This window comes from Melozone crissalis, unplaced genomic scaffold (genome assembly GCF_028551555.1).
Source record: "Melozone crissalis strain CALT ecotype California unplaced genomic scaffold, PUWL_Pcris_2 ptg000045l_1, whole genome shotgun sequence".
Lineage (NCBI taxonomy): Eukaryota > Metazoa > Chordata > Aves > Passeriformes > Passerellidae > Melozone > Melozone crissalis.
This window is the reverse complement of record NW_026535823.1, coordinates 26952102-26970989: the sequence shown is the minus strand read 5'-3', so window position 1 is coordinate 26970989 and position 18888 is coordinate 26952102. Positions and strand designations below refer to the sequence as shown.

At 39.5% G+C, this 18888-nt stretch overlaps 1 protein-coding gene across 1 annotated transcript in view; it reads left to right on the top strand.

The window, feature by feature from the left end:
* The window catches only part of FAF1 (Fas associated factor 1), a 147057-nt gene that overhangs the window by 3266 nt on the left and 124903 nt on the right, over positions 1-18888 (top strand). The window contains exon 2 of the mRNA XM_054286164.1: positions 13397-13465. Coding sequence (XP_054142139.1) covers positions 13397-13465 — 69 coding nt within the window. The remainder of the gene's footprint in view (positions 1-13396; positions 13466-18888) is intronic.

Here is an 18888-nt window from a genome sequence, read left to right as displayed (position 1 = left end):
ATAGGAAAAGAAAGGCACACCAGCTTGTTTTATTAGCATAAATTCTTCAGAAAGGTAGCTGCATGTGAATTGGTAAGTGATGCTGCAACAGACTTCACATACTGGGAAAAATAAGGGCATATAATTTCTACCACTTTTTTAACAACTGTTCTGTTTGTTGTGTTTAAGTGCAAAGTGCTTCCATCTTCAGTGGGATACCCAGCTGCTCACATGGTATACAAATATACTGATGATCTCTTGCAGTTTGAGCTCTACTTTTCACTATAAAGAAAAGAGATTTTTTTTTCTTTTTAAGTTGTAAAATTTAGTTACACAGAGCTTCATTTAATTGACATAGATTGGTCTTCAATCTCAAAGTTTATCTTTGAGTATTGGCAGAAGTGTCAGATACTGATGTTTTTGCACACTAGCTTTTTTACACTTTTGTTTTTGTTTTTACAGCTTCACTTAGGATTGAAACTAAAATTAGCAAGAACATCTTTCTGTCCACTTATAGGACCTCTTTATCCATGCTGTGTGCTTGTCCTCACAACAATCCTAAATGTGCAGTGGGCCTGAGGGTTGCAGTGTTGTGGGGTTGCCAGCTCCTGTGTGTCCGTGTATTACAAGAATATCTGGCACTCTGGAGCTTCAGGAGGAAATTTTTCAAAGAATTCACATTTTTCCTTGACCAAATAGTGGTCAAGGTTTGGTCAGGGTGGGAGGATTTCAGAGTGAAATGACAGAACTCAAAAATCCTTGCTTTTATTGAGACAATGGATTTCTAGTAGTTTTCTTCTTCCCTCTTTCATCTATGTTCATTGTGAAACCAAGGTATGTGCTTCTTTTTTCCTTTTCCAAATTTTAAAAAACTAGATAATAGACTACTTTTGTGTGATTCACACACTTGTGTATAAAACTGTCTTTTTTTTTTTTTCAAACTTCAACTTTGTGTCAATCTCTTTCATAAAAACAGATTTGTGGGAGGAGCAAGGGGGAATTGGGAAGGAAGAACCTCATTGCCATCACTTGCAGCAAAGTGAGGAAGCATGCTAAATGATTGTGTTTTAAATTATAAAATTGACCATGACAGTGATACATCAGTTTATTACTTTTGGGTTTTGCTTGTTTTTGAAGATTTAATTGTAATTCAGTCTACTTGTTTCCTTCTGGAATGGCAAAATTAAAGAAACTGGAGAATCTCTTCACCTGGAGTTTAACACAGTGCTGTTAAATAACTGACAAGATAAAGTTTTTGGTTTGGTTTGGGTTTTTTTCTGTTCCTGTCTGCTTCAGCCCTGTAGAAGAGTATCTCAGTTGTGAGCAGTTTTCACTGTCCAACACTGTCAGTGTGTAGAATTGGCTTTTTTTTTTTTTTTTTAAGGGTGCTAAGTGAGCTTTGCTTTCCTCTGTGCTTGTTGGCATGGTGGCTCAGGTTTTCTGTCATTTTAATTTATTGCCAGTATAAAGATTTGATGGGTGGAAAAGGTGGACAGATACAGGCATAGCTTAAAGTCAGTACCCTTGATTCTGGCCCTGGACTGTGACTTAGGGTGGGGGCTGGAAAGTGTTTCAAACATTTCTGTAAGAATAAACCACTCACTGTGGGTTCTGAACAAATCTCAGAGTGGATGTCCTTAATATTGATTTCTGAAAGAGAAAGACATGTTTTGTCATTAAGGTGCTGGGGCAGAAAGGGCTGTTCTTGCTTTCTTTACAGGCTTTCAGTGGAGTGTTTGGGAATTTGGAACAAGGCCCTCAACAAAAGGTTGTTGCTGAAGAGAGTTCCAGTCAAAGTTTAAACATAAGCTGGAAGATGCTTTCCAAAGATTCAAAGTTCTTGGAGGCCTACATTTTCATCAGAAGGTCTCCCTCTATACCTGGGTGTACATTTGTTCAGAGCTGTCTGAGCTCAAACCTCAGTCTTACTCAAACCAAAACCTCTCTGTAGAATGTGGAGTGCTGTGGGTGCTGAACTGAACTCTGCAGATCTCTCCACAGTAGCTGGAAGGAAATCCAGAACTCCAGAGGTTGGAAATCAGGGTTTGGGATAGACGGGTTTGTTTTGTTTAACCATACCTCCTGCTGGGTGTCTTTAGTTAAAAGTGGGCTCTGCTGGGTTTCTCATAGTCAGGTGCCCAGGTGCTCTGCACTGCTTCCCCTGACCTGTTTTAATGGATATAGGTTACTGTATCTTTAGCTAAATTTTAAAATAGATAAGAGGACTGTTTTTCAGTGTAAAAAAAGAGGCCTTTAGGACACTGTAGGGTGTTGAAGTTCATAATTGTGAGGTCTCTTAATTTGCATCTTGATTAAAATTCCTTTTAATTCCCAGTCAGTAACACCTTTGGAACTGGTAGCTGGACCTCTTGTTTGGAACACAGTTGGTTTTGTTTGCTGTAAATGGCCTTAAGGGACAAGAGGCATGATAAAAACATACTGCATGCTTAGTGTGTTCTAGCTTGGTTATTGCCATTTTCACTGTCTGCTACCAGGCACTTCTGCCATCACTTCTATTAATTTATTCCTTGTGGGCTTTTGGAGTTTCATTTCTTTAGATATGTTTAGGCTCAGTTGTCATCCCAAAGTTCAGGTTCATCAGAACAAGGCTAATTTGATTTACTGGCCTTTAAACTGAAGGTGGAGTGAGTTCCAGAGCCAGAAATGAGAAGTTGGAGTAAGAGTGGTGTCCTTTTAGAAACATAACTTGGATATTCTCAATGATAGCTCTTCATGGAAAAGCCAGTTAATTTCTCTGATGTAAGGGCAGATAGTTAATTAGCAATACTAACTGACATTTATAGAAAAGAAAAAGGCTACTTTGACTGATCTGTGTGCATTATGCTCCTGCTGTAGGAACCTGAATAATTTACCACTGGAGCACCAATTTGTCTTTAGAAAGAGGTTTATTCTGGTTTTTTCATTCAATTACCTTGAAAAGACTCTTGACATCATAGTAATCATGTCACCATTTCCATCAGCCCATTCATATAGGTATTTGGGTTAGTAGGTCACTGAAACAGATTGAGAGGTGGTAGCTGTAGGATCCTTTTTCAAATGCCATGACAACCAGTACTAATTATAATATTGAAATTATTAATTATATGTACTTCCAAAGGCTAGGGATGGGCTTTCATTGAAAGATACTGTGAAAATTATTTGTCATATTGAAAATACCACGTGGCTAATATATCTTGGTAAGCAAGGATCAATTACAGTAAACTTCACACTCACTGAGTTCATATTTCTGTGTGGAAGGGGCTGTGGGAGAGGATGAGCATTTGAGCCATTTCCTACATGTCTTAAGGGACCTTGAGAGTCTCCCATCTTGGGAATATTGTGTTGGAGCTGGAAAGCCTGAAAGGGTGGAGTTTTCCTCTGTATTTGGGCAGTTCTTATGATTCAGTTACCATTGCAAGCCCAGTTTTCACACACTTCCATACTAGAAGTACAAGGTAGCTTTTTCAAGGAACTACCTGGCATATCTTTGACAGGATCTCACATTTTTCTAATCATTGAATAAATTTGTGCATATGTGGGGCAGCCATTAGATGGGTGCTTTCCTTTAACTGCTGTAGGAACTAGAATAAAAGGCCTGGGGAAGTACCTAACATTTTACTCGTCCCTCATTATTTGGATGAAAGGAAATGACATGCTTACTGACTGGATTGATACCTACTAATTAAGCCCATTTTTTAGAGTCGACTAGTTAATGTGCAATTGTAAAAAGAAACTGCTCAAAGAGGAAATCAAAGCCCTCATGTATGCATGACATGTTGTTTGGTCCATTGAAATAGTCATCTACTGGTCCTCTATGTCTGACTGGTTGAGCAGGTCTTTGTTCCACAGCAGTAGTTAATGCTTTCAAAAGATAATTCATTAAAGCTGAAGTTCTTAAGAGACATTTTGAAACTAGAACAGAATACGTTAGCCCTTGCGTTATTTTATATAAGTTTCATTTTTAACTATTGCAGAAAACGATTTGTAAAGACAAGAACACTGAAACTGAGTCACTTCTATAATTTTTTTTTTTTTTATTTTCTAAAGGTCAGGTTGTTTGTGTGAGCAAATACCAAAGGTGCCATATCAGCTCAGATCGAAGACCCAGCTGACCTAATGTCTTTTCTACAGCAGTGGCTGGTCCTTAGGAAAGAGCTGAAAGAAACAGGATGTGAATGGATTTACCTCATCCTAGTTTCTGGAAGTCAGCATTTTGAAAGCTTGATGATGTTGCTGTAAAGCTTGATGAGTTTGTTGTAAAACTTTGGAAATAAACTGTGCCAGCTTGAGTTAATCTTGTGTTCTTCAGCTGGCTGAGTTCTTGAGAGACATTGGAGTAGTTTTGTGATGTGTGAGTTTGCTCTGTAGAAGCTGTGTTCACTTTTCCTCAGTGTGTTGTTTACATGTACATGCTAAGCCTATTCTATGTAGTTTATTGGAATTTCTGCTGTTTCTTATTAGTGCAGAAGTCAAATTTGAACTGTACAAATATTAACCCCTTCTGGTTTGCACCACAACACTGGGAATGTGGTGTTGATTTCACCTTTAATCAAACTGATTTAAAGAGGAGTCTGCTGTGAAAAACTTAAATTTAAGTTTCTTTAGAGTTTTGGGGACTCTTACAAATATAGGTGTTTGCTCTGTGTGTCTCTGCTGACATTTTAGGATGAGAGATCTGTACAGATCAGCTGTGTTACAGGATGGTCTCGAGGTTCCTCAGTAGTGGGTATCAGTGCACACAATTCATTTACCTTTCTTGATGTGCCCTTGCCTTCTTTGAATACTTCTTTACTCTTTTCTTCCTTTGGTCCCACTGACTTCCTGTCAGGCTTTCTTGCCTGATGCTTTTAAAAGCTTATATAATATTAATGTCTTTAGAAAGCTGTTTCTTGGTTTGTTTTTTCTTTTCAGCCCTTGTTGGCCTGTGCTCTTGGTAGGACCTGTGCTTGGAGTTTGAATGTGCTGCTGTTTCTCTGCTCTGGATGCCTGTTGGTTTTGGCTGGGGTAGAGTTAATTTTCTTCCCAGTGGCTGTTATGGGGCTCTGCTTTGGGTTTGCGCTGAACACAGAGTTGATAATAAGGAGATGTTTTTGTTATTGCTGAGCAGTTTGCACAGAGCCAAGGCTTTTTCTGCTTCTTGTTCTGCTACACTGGGAAGGGGTTGGGGGTGCACAGGAGGTTGGGAGGAGACACAGCTGGGACAGGGGACCCAAACTGACCAAAGGGATTTTCCAGACCATATGACATCGTGCTTGGTGTGTGAAGTGGGGGAAGAAAGAGGAAGAGAGGATCTTCAGACTGTTGATGTTTGTCTTCTCAAGTAACCACTACACGTGATGGCACCCCATTGTCCTGGAAGTGGCTGAACACCTGCCTGCCCATGGGAAGCAGGGAATTATTTCTTTGTGTTGCTTTGCTTGTGTGGATGGCTTTTGCTTTCCCTCTTAAGCTGTCTTTATCTCAAACTGTGAATTTTCCAGCTTTTACCCTTCAGATTCTCTACCTGGCCCCACTACTGGGGCAGTGAGTGAGCAGTTCCATGGGCCTTGGCTGCTGGCTGGAGTTAAACCATGCCAGTGCCTTTTCCAGGTTTTGAAGAATATGTCTGTCTGTTCCTTGCTGTCCTGTTCTTCACAAAAAATTAAAAAGAGTGTTTGTGAAATGCTGACTAAAATATTCTTTTGTATGGATCAGTACTCTTCCTTTGTGTGCTTATCTAGAAGGTGGCTTTTATTTATTGTTGAGTTGTTTTAAAAATTCTGCTGCTTTTGAGATAATGAGGAGAAAGGAGATGAGTGCATATGTGCAGCAAGCATTTGTTTGACCCATGCAATTATTTTCTTTTTTCTATCAGTTTTTCTTATGTGATACTGTAAGGGCAAAATGATTCAGGAAACCTTGGGGTTTTGCTTTCACTGACGTACTTAATAAAAGTATTAAACAAACACAGAAACTCTGGGATAATCCTAACTAAAACATGTTTGTAGTTGTTGGGTAAAGGCTGTCTTCAGTCCTCAGGAATGACAGATGGGTTTGGTAGCGTAGGGTACTAATTAATGGGTACTGACTTTTGGTTTGTGTTTTAATTCAGTTTGACCACTGCTCTTTGTATGTAATGTGTGTGGCTTAAACACTGGAGTGTTAGCATGGGGCTTGGGAGGCTTGAGTTCATGTCTTGGCTCAGCTCATGGGCTTCCTAGGGATCTGCCTTCGTGGCATTCTGGAATCAGAATTTGCTCCAGAGTCTTGGGAGAGTTGACAGTCTGCTGGAATCCATTTGAACGTGGTTAGTGTGGTGCTGGGTTAGTTAGTTCTGCTGAGAAGTGGTTAGAGCTTCATGCTACCAGTTTAGACTTTGTCCCCAGCTTGCTTTGTTTGGAAGGCTTGCAGTCATCTCAGAGTGTGGGCAAAGTTCACTCCTGTCTGCTTGGTAGCTACAGGTTGAAATGTCTTCTGTGACCTTCATAAATATTATTTTTCCTTCTCCCCTCTTCCCTCCCCACCTCGCTTTGCTTAAGGGGATGCTCAAATAGGAGAATGATGAAATTTGTAAATAGTTGGGTGTGGGAGTTGAAATGCGTTGGGCAAACTTTATTCTGGCATATTTGCCTAAAACCCTTTCTTGATTTCTGATGCTGGTAAGTAAATTAGCTTGTTTTTGCTAAATGAACAGCTGGTGAATCTGTTTAATTTTTACCAGATGGTCTTCTGAGTATGAAAAAAACTAGAGAAGCATTCTTATCTCTTCAGTTAGATGCTTGCAGTAGGTGACCTTTCAGTCTGATTCTTGGTCGATATGCCTGGATGTTGTTTTTTAAGTGTTTGTTTGAAACAGAAGTAAAAGTTAATTTAATAACCACGGATGACTCATATTAAGAACAGTCTCGATACACTGCTGGGGTTGTTGCAGGTTTAGAATGAGCAGGGATGCCACAGAGGGGTGGAGCTGCTGAAGTCTGTGGAGGTGATCCTGATACTGGTGGGATTTTGGGATGAGAACTGAAGTACCAAAAAATCCAAGTTCTGAGTGTCTGAGTGTGCTGCATCTCTTGATAGCCCAGAAGGGAGTCCCACAGCCTCTTAAATTTGATATTATGGTACTAAAGCCTTTACTTGCTTGGCTAGGCATATTGCCTTAACTTTACCTCTTTTGGGGGAAGAAGTGTTACACTTTGTTTCAGTAGCTTTGAAGTAATCACCATTGCAACAGTGTATGTGTGAATTTAACAAAAATTTTCTGACTTATTAACATGTCAGGGGTGAATTAGTGTCCTAAATCTTTCTGGGTTTGAGTGGATTTCTGGCTGATATGATCTGGAGCTGGCCTTAGTTCTTTACAGACTTGATAATTATCCTTGATTACTGAGCCATTCTCCTCATAATGGATGGGAAAAAGAAGCAAAGTTCTATGCTTGACTCTAGAAAGAGGAAACTCAGGATTGTTTTCTTTAAAAATCTTGCATCCAGAAACCTGATTTTTGTTAGGAATGCTTGGAAAGGGAACTCAGGGTTTTTTCTAGAAGCAGTAGCAGCCACTCAGTGGGCTGTAGGAGTGTTCCAGGAGCCTGAGGGAGTCCATTCTTTCTCATTGTTCAGGTGAGAGCACTGCTGCCAGGAGTGCTGGGTTCACTGTCAGTCACTGCACTGACAGAGCAGAGCAAGTCCAGTGAAGGGTTACCTAGGGAGGGAGGAGGCTGGAGCACTTTTGTGTGAAAGGTGATGTTCAGGGAGCTGGCTTTGTGTAGCCTGGGAGAGGAGGCTGCAGGAGGATCTGGTTCCTGTCTCAGTTGTACAGTGGGTGATAACAGACAATACAGAATCAAATTTCTCTTGCAGTTGGAGTCTGAGGGTGAGAGGCAGTGGATATAGGTTACAGCTTGGGAAATTATAATTAAATATAAGGAAAAACAATTCTCAGTGAAGGTGGTAAAGCACTGGAACAAAGTGCCCAGAGAGGCTGTAGACTCCCTGTCTTTGGAGATATGCAAAACCTGGCAGGGAGATGAAGTGTGTCTGTGAACTGTCTGGTTGTAATTGAAGAGGTGAGTAAAGCAGCAAGGTAAATCTTGGTTCTTTTACACAGGAAATATGCAGGTCAAATGCTGCTCAGAACAGCTCTGAGTGGTTTGTTGTTTTTAAGCTGCTGATCTGGGTAATTCAGCTGTCCTTCTGAGCAGGTTTGTGGCTGGGACTCAAAGAGTTTTCCATGCTCTTAGTCTCTCTCAATTTTTGAAGAGTAAGTTACCCAAGGGATAGTGAATTGATTTTTGACAATATATGTTCTTTGGCAGCATTTCTTATGTCTCTTGAAAACCTCATATATCTTTATGGAATAGAGTTAACTCTAGTTGCCCTGCTCTATCTAGTGATAAAAATTTATTTGGTGCTTTCAAAAGTAAGTACTTCCTAGGGTGTTGTCTGTGCACTTGCAGGTGTGTTAATGCTGACTTCCTGAGCTTTTGTAGGAGATCCCAGAGGGTGAAAGGATTGCCTTTTCTTCCTAGGCAATGCTGTTGAATCTTTTGGTGCCTTCATGCAGTTGTTTCTTTGGGCATTGTAGCATTTGGCTAAACATTGAAATGATGGACTGAGCTACAGATGATTTTATTTTTCATCTGTTACAGGAGTAAGTGGTACCCAGTGCAATTCACAGCTGTCTGTGAATTACAGCCCTGGTTTTAATGGGCCTGAACTTGTACAAAATGTTCTAGGCCTAGTTTGGGTTAGATGGTCCCTTTTTGGAGAAAATGCAGCTACTGTTAGTATCCAAAGGAAGTATGGAATTGTTCAAAAGGAATCTTGGGACTCAGTCCTCCATATCCAGCTATTGCTGTGGCCTTATGGATACTTTGCCTGCTGCATTTTGCCTTGCCACAGGTGAGAGACCTCCTGCCTGGCTGTCCAATGCCATGTGCTGCCAGCTCCTGTGCAGGGGGGCAGCATGTGAGGCTGTGTGTGAGTGTCAGCAGCTGCTGCTGCAGGAGCAGCCCTGCTGCAGGAACAGCCCTGCTGCTCTCCAGCCCTGCTGCTCTCCAGCCCTGCAGGAGCAGCCCTGCTGCAGGAACAGCCCTGCTGCAGGAACAGCCCTGCTGCTCTCCAGCCCTGCAGGAGCAGCCCTGCTGCAGGAGCAGCCCTGCTGCAGGAACAGCCCTGCTGCTCTCCAGCCCTGCAGGAGCAGCCCAGCTCTGTGCTGGCAGCAGCAGTTGGCCCTTGCAGCTGTGCCATGGATCCTGCATCCTGCAGCAGGTGCTGGGGGGCAGCTGCTGCCAGATGGGGAGGGCAGCTGCTCCTTGGGCTGTGGAGGTGAGCTGGAGCCTGGGCTGTTGGGGTCTCAAACCCCACATCCAGCTGTTACAGCTGCTGGGGTCAGACCACCCTGCAAGGGATTTAGAAGAGCCAGTCTGTCATCCTGCATTACAGCTTTCTGGAAGCAGCTCCTAGCTCTGTCTCAAATGCCTTGGAGTCTGTCTGCCCTCACAACTTGTTCCTATTGAATTGTTTCCTCACGAACTACTTTGCTTCTTTTATTAAGGTTGATGTTACTGTGCAAGGATAGCACCCTAATGTTTATCTGTGAAACGTTCCAAGGGTAAGGTCTCCATTGCTCTGGGGATATGAAGCTACCTGGAAAAAAAATTTGGAGAGCACTCTGAAATTTTATGATGTGAAAATTTCAATCTGCTTGGTGGAAACTTTTACCTGCCCTGGAAAAGGAGGATGCTAAGAAAGTTGTTTTAACATTCAGTAACTTTATCTCCAGAATCTCATTATGTATTCAGCACACAACAAAAGTTTTCTCATCTTCACATTCATTTTCCTCTTGTGTGGTCTGGAAAAGCTCAGAAGTGACTGCAGAGTCTCTGGAGCTGCTGTGAAGGCTGAAAATGATATCCTAGATCTACAGGAAATGCAGGGAGGAGGAGGAACTTATTCTACCTTTTCTTCTCCTTTGTCCTCCAAAAAACATTCTTTGGTTTCTTTCTGATGTGTAAAGGTTTACAAATCAGTGAGCCTTCAAGGTTTTACCTTTTCTGTGGTGGTTTGTTCCTTTCATCTTTTGATGACTTAGAGGATGTGCTGGTTGTTCACTGAAACAAGATTTAGTAGTATTCACTTAGGAATTTTCTTTTAAAATATTTAATGCCTTCTGTTAAGCAGGTCTCTCATGAAAATAAAGCTGAATAAAAATCTGTGAATAATAAAAAAGTCTCCTCAGTCCCTCTCTTTACTTGCTCAGAGATGCATTTTTGCATCTTCAGGACTCATCTGCTGTGCTATATTTTTAAGAGTTTTTTCACTTCTGTTTCTGAACAAATTTAACTTCCTTTTTCCCATTAATTTTTTTGTTTGTTTGTTTCTTGCTTGGGTAGAATAAAAGGAATAAACATGAGGAAAACATCTTTAAGTAGTGTAAATAATTAAACCCTGTGAATTTTAGTGTGCCTTTCTAGATAAGTGAGGCATAGAGCCCTAAGGTGCCAGGTGTCCCTTGGACTTGTACTAATGAAACTATTCCAAATATAATGAAAATACAGCCAGGTAATAAGGGAAGTAGTCCATTAGAAGAAGCTCTTTTAAATATTCCAGCCACAGGAAAAGCTGAAATTAGCCCTTGCAATTAGGGATGAGAGGCAAACCCACGAGGAACCAGACTTTGTTAATTCTGTTGCACACAGAACCTGCTGGTTTCCTGTGTGCTTTCCCTAAAGGAAACAAAGGCAGGAGCAGCCAGGTTGTTCTGGGGCTGATCTGTCACCACAGAGCCTTTGACGTCACATCAGGCTTGCCATTGAGGGACTGTCTGTCTTGTGTGCTTAATTTCTTAGGGAAAATCAAAGGCATGCAAACCAGATGATTTTCTTTAGTTTAGCTTGCATGACATGATGCAGGTACAAGGAAGCAGCTTTAGTTTTTGGTTGCTGGGGGTTTTTGGTCTCACTGATGGCTTTTGACTTGATACAAGGATTTGTATGTTGTAGTATGTAGTGTTGAATGTTGAAATAGTGTAATGTAATAAGATTCCAAATTTAATTTGCTGCAACTTTGACATTAACAGAGTGTTGAAGATCTGGGAGTGTCTCTTTTATGGTTACATTGATAAGTAGCACTCATTCTTTCCTGGTGCCATTCTGAAATGTTTATTTTCTGTTTCATTGACAGCTAGCAAAAATGATCCATCTGGAAAGTGAAATCTTTGATTAAGAACTCCTCAAAATCAAATATTAGAATGGACTGTAAAAATGGTGCAAAGATTTTAACCAAAAATGCTTGTCTTGGCTATTAAGAATTCTGATGATCTTTATTTTCAGCTGGTGTTTACACCTGTCTGTTCTTGTTACCCAGTGACTCTGCCTGGCTGAGTGACCAAGAGCAGCTTCTGTTTTACATTGTAAGTCACCAGAAAGATGATTCAGGAAGGGTGCACACACCAGGTGAATTAGCTGTTTAATTACTCTGCCCTCACTGGGATGAGTTAACTCCTTTCACTGTGTGCTCTGGCAGAAGGATAAGCTAATTTTGTTTAGTTTATCTCAAAATGAGAGTACACCAAAGTGAGCTGAATTGATTTGCAGTTAGTATGGGCTAAGAGAGGACAGTGGCAAGTCAGCAGAGCTGTGGGATTGATAAAAAGAGGGGACAACTAAAACCAGTGTTAAATCCTGTATTGTAGGTACCATCTCAGCTTCTGCACAGCCCAGGGATGCAAACAACACATTGTTGGGCAAGTTCTTATTGTAGGTTGGAATACAAGGTAGTTCTTCAAAAGGTCATGCAGATTGTGCAGGGCTGACAAATGAGAAATAGTAATTATTTCTGTAATGACCAGATTAAGTGTATTTCAGTGGGATGTAAACAGAATCTCAGAGTTCTGCAGAGCTTTTTCTCCAGCAGGATTTTTTGCAGCAGATCTGCTGGCATCAGTTCCAGTGGCAGGTTGATGGGAGTATGAACCATCCTGTGATTTCAGAAATGACAAGCTCAAGCCCTGTACTCTGCAAACCTACCTGGCTTAAGTGTATATAAATGTACAAGCATTTACTGGGGATTGTGTTGAAGTTTTGTTCCATTTTTAACTTCAGAAATAACTGCAAGAAGTAATGGAAAAAAAGGCAAAATGATGCTTCTGAGGAGCAAAGTGGTATTTTTTTAGCACTCCCAATGTGAAGTGGGTGAAATTCAGCATTAACACAGCATGCTCTGAAGTGGAAGAAATTTTGTTTTGTTGCAGAGGATCGATGTGGTGATGAGAGCACTGTGCAGCAGTAAAACTTCTGCCTCCCCTCTGCAGGCAAAATTCTCCATAATTTCATCTTGTGGTCCTTCAGACTGGTCCATTTTGTGTTAACATGCTGCATGTAGTGCTTTGTAAGTGTGGAATTTGTCAGGGTTGAATTCAGGAAGAGAGAATTTGCCTTGAATTTCTTCATGATTTCTTCTTTTTATGTTTTCATGCTTGTAAATTGGAAAAAAAGAACATGGGAAATATATGACCTGATGGCTCTTTATGTCTTGGTAGGAAAAAAAGTGTCTGCTTAGCCTCCTTCTTCTCTTACAATGTGAAGGGAATCAGGAAAACTGATTGTTTGCTGCTGCTATCTAGCTCTGTGTTATTACTGTTAAAAGGTTTGTTTTTTTATTTTTTGGATGCAAAGATTAATATAACTGTGTGGTAAAGCAGAAAGAACATGATCATGTTTCAGATCTTGTAAAATTCTGAACTCCTCTTGTGTCTTTGAATACAGTTAGGATGAAAGATAAATTCCAGAAAGAAATGTAGCTGTTTCCTTTTTTCTATTTTGGTAAAATATATCTGATATGCTTCAATGTGAATGGTGGCAAATATGTGGCAGAATGAGCAGCAGTGCTCTGCCTGCTGAAGTTGAGTAGTTGAAAAGGTTTGGGTATCAAAAAAGGCAGCAGGTTGCTGCATCTCAGCTTTTGCTGAGTAGAGGTGCTCTTGTGTTTGCAATTAAGCTCAGATCAAAATATGGTTTTATGAGGGTTAACCTTAAAAATGCTATTGTATTAGATTTCTTGAACTAGGTAAAGCCAGAGATAGAACTTCAAGGGTTTTTGTGCTCCCTTTTAAAGTTAGTATGAATGCTTCATAGTTTTGAAGGTAAAACACCTTTATGGGACAGCACTGTTGTCCTAATTTTACAAATAACTACTTGGTCTTGCTTCCCTAGGTGGCTTGCTCAAGGTTACAGAAGAGTCCTCTGTTGGAACAGGGAGTTATATCTAAATGTTTGATGTTTAAAACTTGAAGTCTGATTTCTGGATTACCCTTTTGTAACAGAAAGGGAAAACCTTTACTTTTCCTGTCATCCTGCTGAAATTAACTGAATTATAAGTATTAATACCCTGATTTTGATCAATGCTTTTAATTCTCTTTACTGCTTCTTTTTATTTTTAGGCATGTACTGGTATTGAAAATATTGATGAAGCTATAACGTTGCTTGAACAAAATAACTGGGATTTAGTGGTAAGTATTCTAAGAAAATGACTTCATAGATCAACCCCACATAACAGTGACATGGCATCTTGCTAAGACAGCTGGCAGCTTTATTTCAAATTTGGGGGTGTCTCATGGCTGGGACAAACATGCTGTTATGTGCAGACTGTTTCTGGTTTCTTACAGCCTCATCTCCAAGTAAATGTGATCCTGAGTTGAACAAACCCTGCTCTGCTGTGATTGTCTTCAGGATTTTTAAATTTCTTTCTTGTTCTCTAAAGCCATGTTTCATATTGTCTTTAGTTTCCTCTTGGCTTCATTGTGTAAGAAATGTTATGAAGGATAATGTTTTTAGAAGACCTGTGTGTACACACATGGGTTTTGAGGAATCAGGTTCCTGTGAAAGAAAGGGAAGATAAAACAACTTTTTCAAATTTTCATGTGCTTTTAATTTAAAATTAGGATTGTTGCTCTTCTGTTGGTGGTTGTGCAGGATTGAGTCAGATGATTAAAGCCATAACTTTATTTAGATTTGGTACTATCCAGAGACCATTAAGTACAAACAAAACATCCAGCAAACACTCATCCTGAAAAAACCTCTCATCTATTTTGCCACAAGGTTCAATGTGCAGACAAGTAGGAGGAAACCAATAAAACAAAGCAAAATAATCTTGGGTGTTTTAAGACTCTTCATAGGATTAGTAAATAAAGAAACTATTAATCCAATTTCTTAAGGTTTAGAAGTGTAATCTACAACAAACTTAATTAAAAAGTGAATAGTCTTCCTTTCAACTGTAAAACATTTGATTTCCTCCTTGTTTTTTTTTTTTTTTTCTCTTTTCTAAGTGAATGACCTTTGGAGCAGTCCAAAATATCAGAAATTTATTATGAAGAAAATTAGATTTCCAAAATTGGCTATGGATATAGTTTCAACTGTAACTTATTGTAAAAAAACAGTACAAACTCTCAACACTTGAAACTTGTTAAAATGAATGCAATCTTTATTTTGCAACATGTCAAGGTATGAGAAAGAGTGAGACACCAGTGAGAAGGGAGTGTCTGTCATCCGTGGCTTCAACCAGAAAAACCCAGATGTGTGTTGGGTGTTGGAGTTAAAACATCTTTTGTCATAGTAGTTTGTAGTGACATGGCATGAGCTCTTTGAAAATTCAAGTGTTTACTGGAAGGTGAGGAGTAGCCTTGTGCATTATGTTCAGGTTATGAAGTTCCCAATACAATCATTAGATCTGTTGGATGTGCTTTTTGGGGATTTGTAAATTGTGTGCATTACAATAAATGGCCACAGGTTGGGTTAAATAAGAGAAATGCCATGAAAAATGGTCAGAACAAATAAGTGTCTTCTGAGACTCCAGAATGAGCAGAAAGCAGAATGAAGTTTTTAAAGCTATGAGAACATCTTTAAATACTTAATTTTATTAGTGATTACTAGATGATCTAGAAGTAGAATATAGAGAGAAAAGAGGTAATAACCCAAATGTGCAGGCTTAAAAAAGGCATAGGGAAAGTAAGAAAGGATGGAAAATTAGGAATGCAAGAGGTACTTGAGGAAGGTACATAATTTTTGAAACTGGGTAGAAGATGAATGAGAGGTATATCTATGAAAAGGAAATGGTAAGTTGTAGAAGACAAAAAATAATGTTGAGGAGACTGTAAGTGAAGGAGGTGCCCTAAGGGTCTGTCATTAGCAGGACATTGGCTCATTCTTATTCAAAGCAGCCCTTGAATAAAAAAGGGAGTGGGAGTGAAAGTCAAATCCTGCTAATCTAACAAGGAGGTAGAAACAAAAGAATGAAGGAAGAGAAGAGTGAAGAAAAGGAGTTCCTGGGGTGTGAGAGAATCAGCTATCTCTGTTAGGCAAAGGTTTTTAGCACTTCAGAAGAACTTGAGGAAAGGCTCATGATTTAAGAGAAATGTAGCATTTTTGATCCACATGTGGTGGTGTTTTTTTTCTTTCTTTCTTTCTTTCTTTCTTTTTTTTTTTTTTTTGGTTGGGTTTTTGTAATACCTTAAATTCAGTAGTCAAGTACAGATTCAGGAATTGGGGAGGGTTTGTTTTAATTCAACCGAAAGGTCTTGAGTTTTTTTTTAGTTGAGATAAAAAACTAAAGAAATCCTTTAGTTTGGCACAAAATATGTCGTTCAACTCAGAGCAAAACTTTTTTTTTTGATTTCTAAGGAAAACCAAACTTGAAGAACTTGGTTCACAGTTCATGAGGACAGTAGTGAAGTAGTGATGATTTTGGTAAGGGCTCTTCTGCCATCCTTTGGCCCCCAGTGTTAGGTAAATGGGAAGAACACAATTTCTGTTTTCTCTAATTTCACTTCGTTTTCTGCATCTGATTCAGAGGCTTTTAAATGTCAATTCCTTTACTTCTGTGATGTTGGAAGTAAAATCCAAAGTCAGTACTTGATGAGGAAATCTTCTGTGAGGCACCCAGGCTAATAAGTAGAAAGCTAAGCAAATCCCATTTGGATGTCATCAACCAAAGTTCAGGGGCACTCCTGCAGCAAAAGGGGGAGAAACCAAAAACACAAGGAAGTTCTTGTCTCAGAGAGATTGTTTACTCTTGCTTTTCACTCAGCCTGCCTGTATCTCAATTCCATGTTCCTGCTTGGGGGAAAAAAAATTCATGCATTATCAGAGGCTGTGCTAAAGAGCCAGGTTGAAGATTCCCTTGGGCACCTGTTGCTTCTTGAACTCTCTGACACTCAGCTCAAGGGCGTTGTTATTTCTCTGGGACTTCAGCCAAAACAACCAAAAGAAGGAGCCCTGGTGAGCTGGAAAGCAGAAGGATCCCAAACAGAAACAGAGAAGTAGGCACTGACATGGGCTGACAGAGAAGTACATCAGAATGCACACAGACAGCAGAGGTTACTGGGTTCACAAAACAAGTTCCTTGCATTGTGCTACAAGTACTGTGTGTTTGTGTAAGCTTTTCTGAGGATTACTTTGTTTGCACTGAAGAAGTATTCCTGCTGCTGCTCCCTGTATTTTTTCCCCTGGTCTTGCTGGAATTTAGTATTAAGGGTTAAAATGTCACCAGTATCTTTCCTATTACTGTTACTATGTTCTGTATCTTTTGGACATTTGGTTTTACCTTTAAATAAAGCTAAACCTGGGTTAAGTGTAAGGCGCTCCTTTCTGGGTTTAGTTTTTCTAATAGTCACTTCTGGGTTTTGTTAAGAACTAAAAAGAATTCCTTTTTCTTTTCAGTTTAGAACTGGAATGTCAGCTTCCTATTTTTTAACTTTAAAATATTACTTACCCCAGTTAGAAGTCTTCATCCCTAATCCTCTCTATGGGATACTCTAAGACAATATAAACTGCCTCTAATTTATCTTGAATTGGGTACTAAATAAACTGGATTTAAATGTCTCAGAGTTGTATATGTTTTATAGTGCTCAAAGCAGTTGTATATGTTTTGCAGTAGCTGCTTGAAGCAGTATGGGAAGCTGTCTTTCATAAATGTTTGGTTGCTTGGCTTTGTTCAAGTGCTCAAAATAAAATTGGTCACAAGAGCGCTGCAGAGGAATTCATATGCAGCAACAATGTAAAAACTGCTTGGTGGGATCATGAAGCCTAATTTTGCCAATAATTAGTTTCCCTCTGCTGCATATGACTTGGCCTTTGTGGTGGTCTGCTGCATATAGAGCAGCTTGGGGTTTTTCTGTGTTAGAACACTGTAGCCTAATTACAGGGCTTATTATAGGCTGGGCGACAAAACATTTCAGATGTTCTGTGAGATACAGAAGATCGACATAGATAATATAATGATCTCTTCAGGCATTCTGCTATAAATGGATGCAGCTCTTAAGCCTCCCAGAGTTGCTGGTGTGTTATTTCCTGAGTGTCATTTCTTTCAGCTCTGTTAATTTACTGTAATTTTTGCCATCTGAGGAAGCAGAAGTTAGGAATTTCTGTCCGATGTAAAGTCTGGTGGTTTCATAGCTTGCCCATTTAGACTCTGACCTTCTCTTTTGGCATGTGAAGGTAAGAATGATAGATAAAGGCATCTTAAACTTTGTGTATAAACAATAAAATAAAAGTGTGAAAAATCCCACCTCTGTGTCTGTTGAAATGTTTCAGATGATGGTTCATATTTAAAGGAAAGTCACCCATTAGTGACTTGACCGTATGCTCTATGGACCTTTATATATGTGAGGTTATTACACAGGTGAGCTCTTTGCTCTCTTGGGATCCAGTGCTTGAATCTGTGCTGAAAGTAAGTGAAGTGGTCTGCTCTGCCTTTCACAGGTTTAATGAAAAATTCAAGTCCTTCATATGCAGCACGACTTCATATTCTGTACTGGTAATCAGAATAGGTTTTTGAATGAAAAGCAGAATTCACCACACTTAATTCTGCTTTTTCCAGGATGGCCATTTCTGTTTTTACTCCTATTCCCTGGTTTAAAATAGTTTTTATTTTGTCTCTTTTCCAAGAGACATTGTAATATAGGTACTTTTTGGTATTGCTTTAAGAAGAAAATGAATTCCATCAAAATAGTGGGGGGAAAGGGACGTTTATTTTCCAATATTTAGTTTCCTTGTAAATGTGTGTATAATAATTGTACATATATAACCCCCTCCCATTTTTTATTTTCAAAATTACCTTTGTGCCTTCCTGCTGTACTTGGCTTGATTATTCTGTATTCTGGTAGAGGAACAAAGCACAGTGTAACTTCAGTAAAACCAGCAATTTAGTGTACCTGGAGATGGGATGACTTGCAGTTCCTGTCATACTCAGGTTCCAAGAATCTCCTGACAAGAAGTGATTCTCTGTCTTGGAAGGAGAAATTGTATATTTTGAACATCTGTTTTTATGAAGCTTCAGCTCTCAACTAGAACTTTTAGTTTTAAATGGATAACTTAAACAGATGGAGGTTTTTTTGCATCTTGCTTGTAAACTTGTTGGAGAAGAATATTTCTCTGGCAGGATTTTTTTTTTCTCTAAGTACCAGTTTTGAATATGTGTATTTACATCTGTGTAATGTCTTTTGGAACAAAGTAACTGAGCAGACAAAAAAATTGAATTGAGAAAAATCAGGTAGGACTTGGCAATTTTTTATTTCTCTTGGAGGTGCCCATTTAGGTGGGAATGACAAAGAATGGGCTCTTGACAGTTCTCAGCAGTCTGTTATTTGTATCTTCCAATGATCTAACCAGTAACAATCCTTTTGTTATAAGGTGTGGCAAATTTCAGTAGGAGCTGGTAAAACTGATACACTTAAATTGTCTTTTGTCTCTCTTGCCCTGGTTTGCCCTGCTACAGCTTTGATGTGGTCTCTCCCTGTATGTTATTTTATTGATTTGAATTAGTCTGCCTCCAGAAACTAGGTGATTAATCCGAGTTTGGCACACAGCCCTTTCTTTTCCTTAAATGTGGGGCAGTGTTCAGTGTATGTTTATGCCCTGTGTTCAGCAGCTCTCCTGT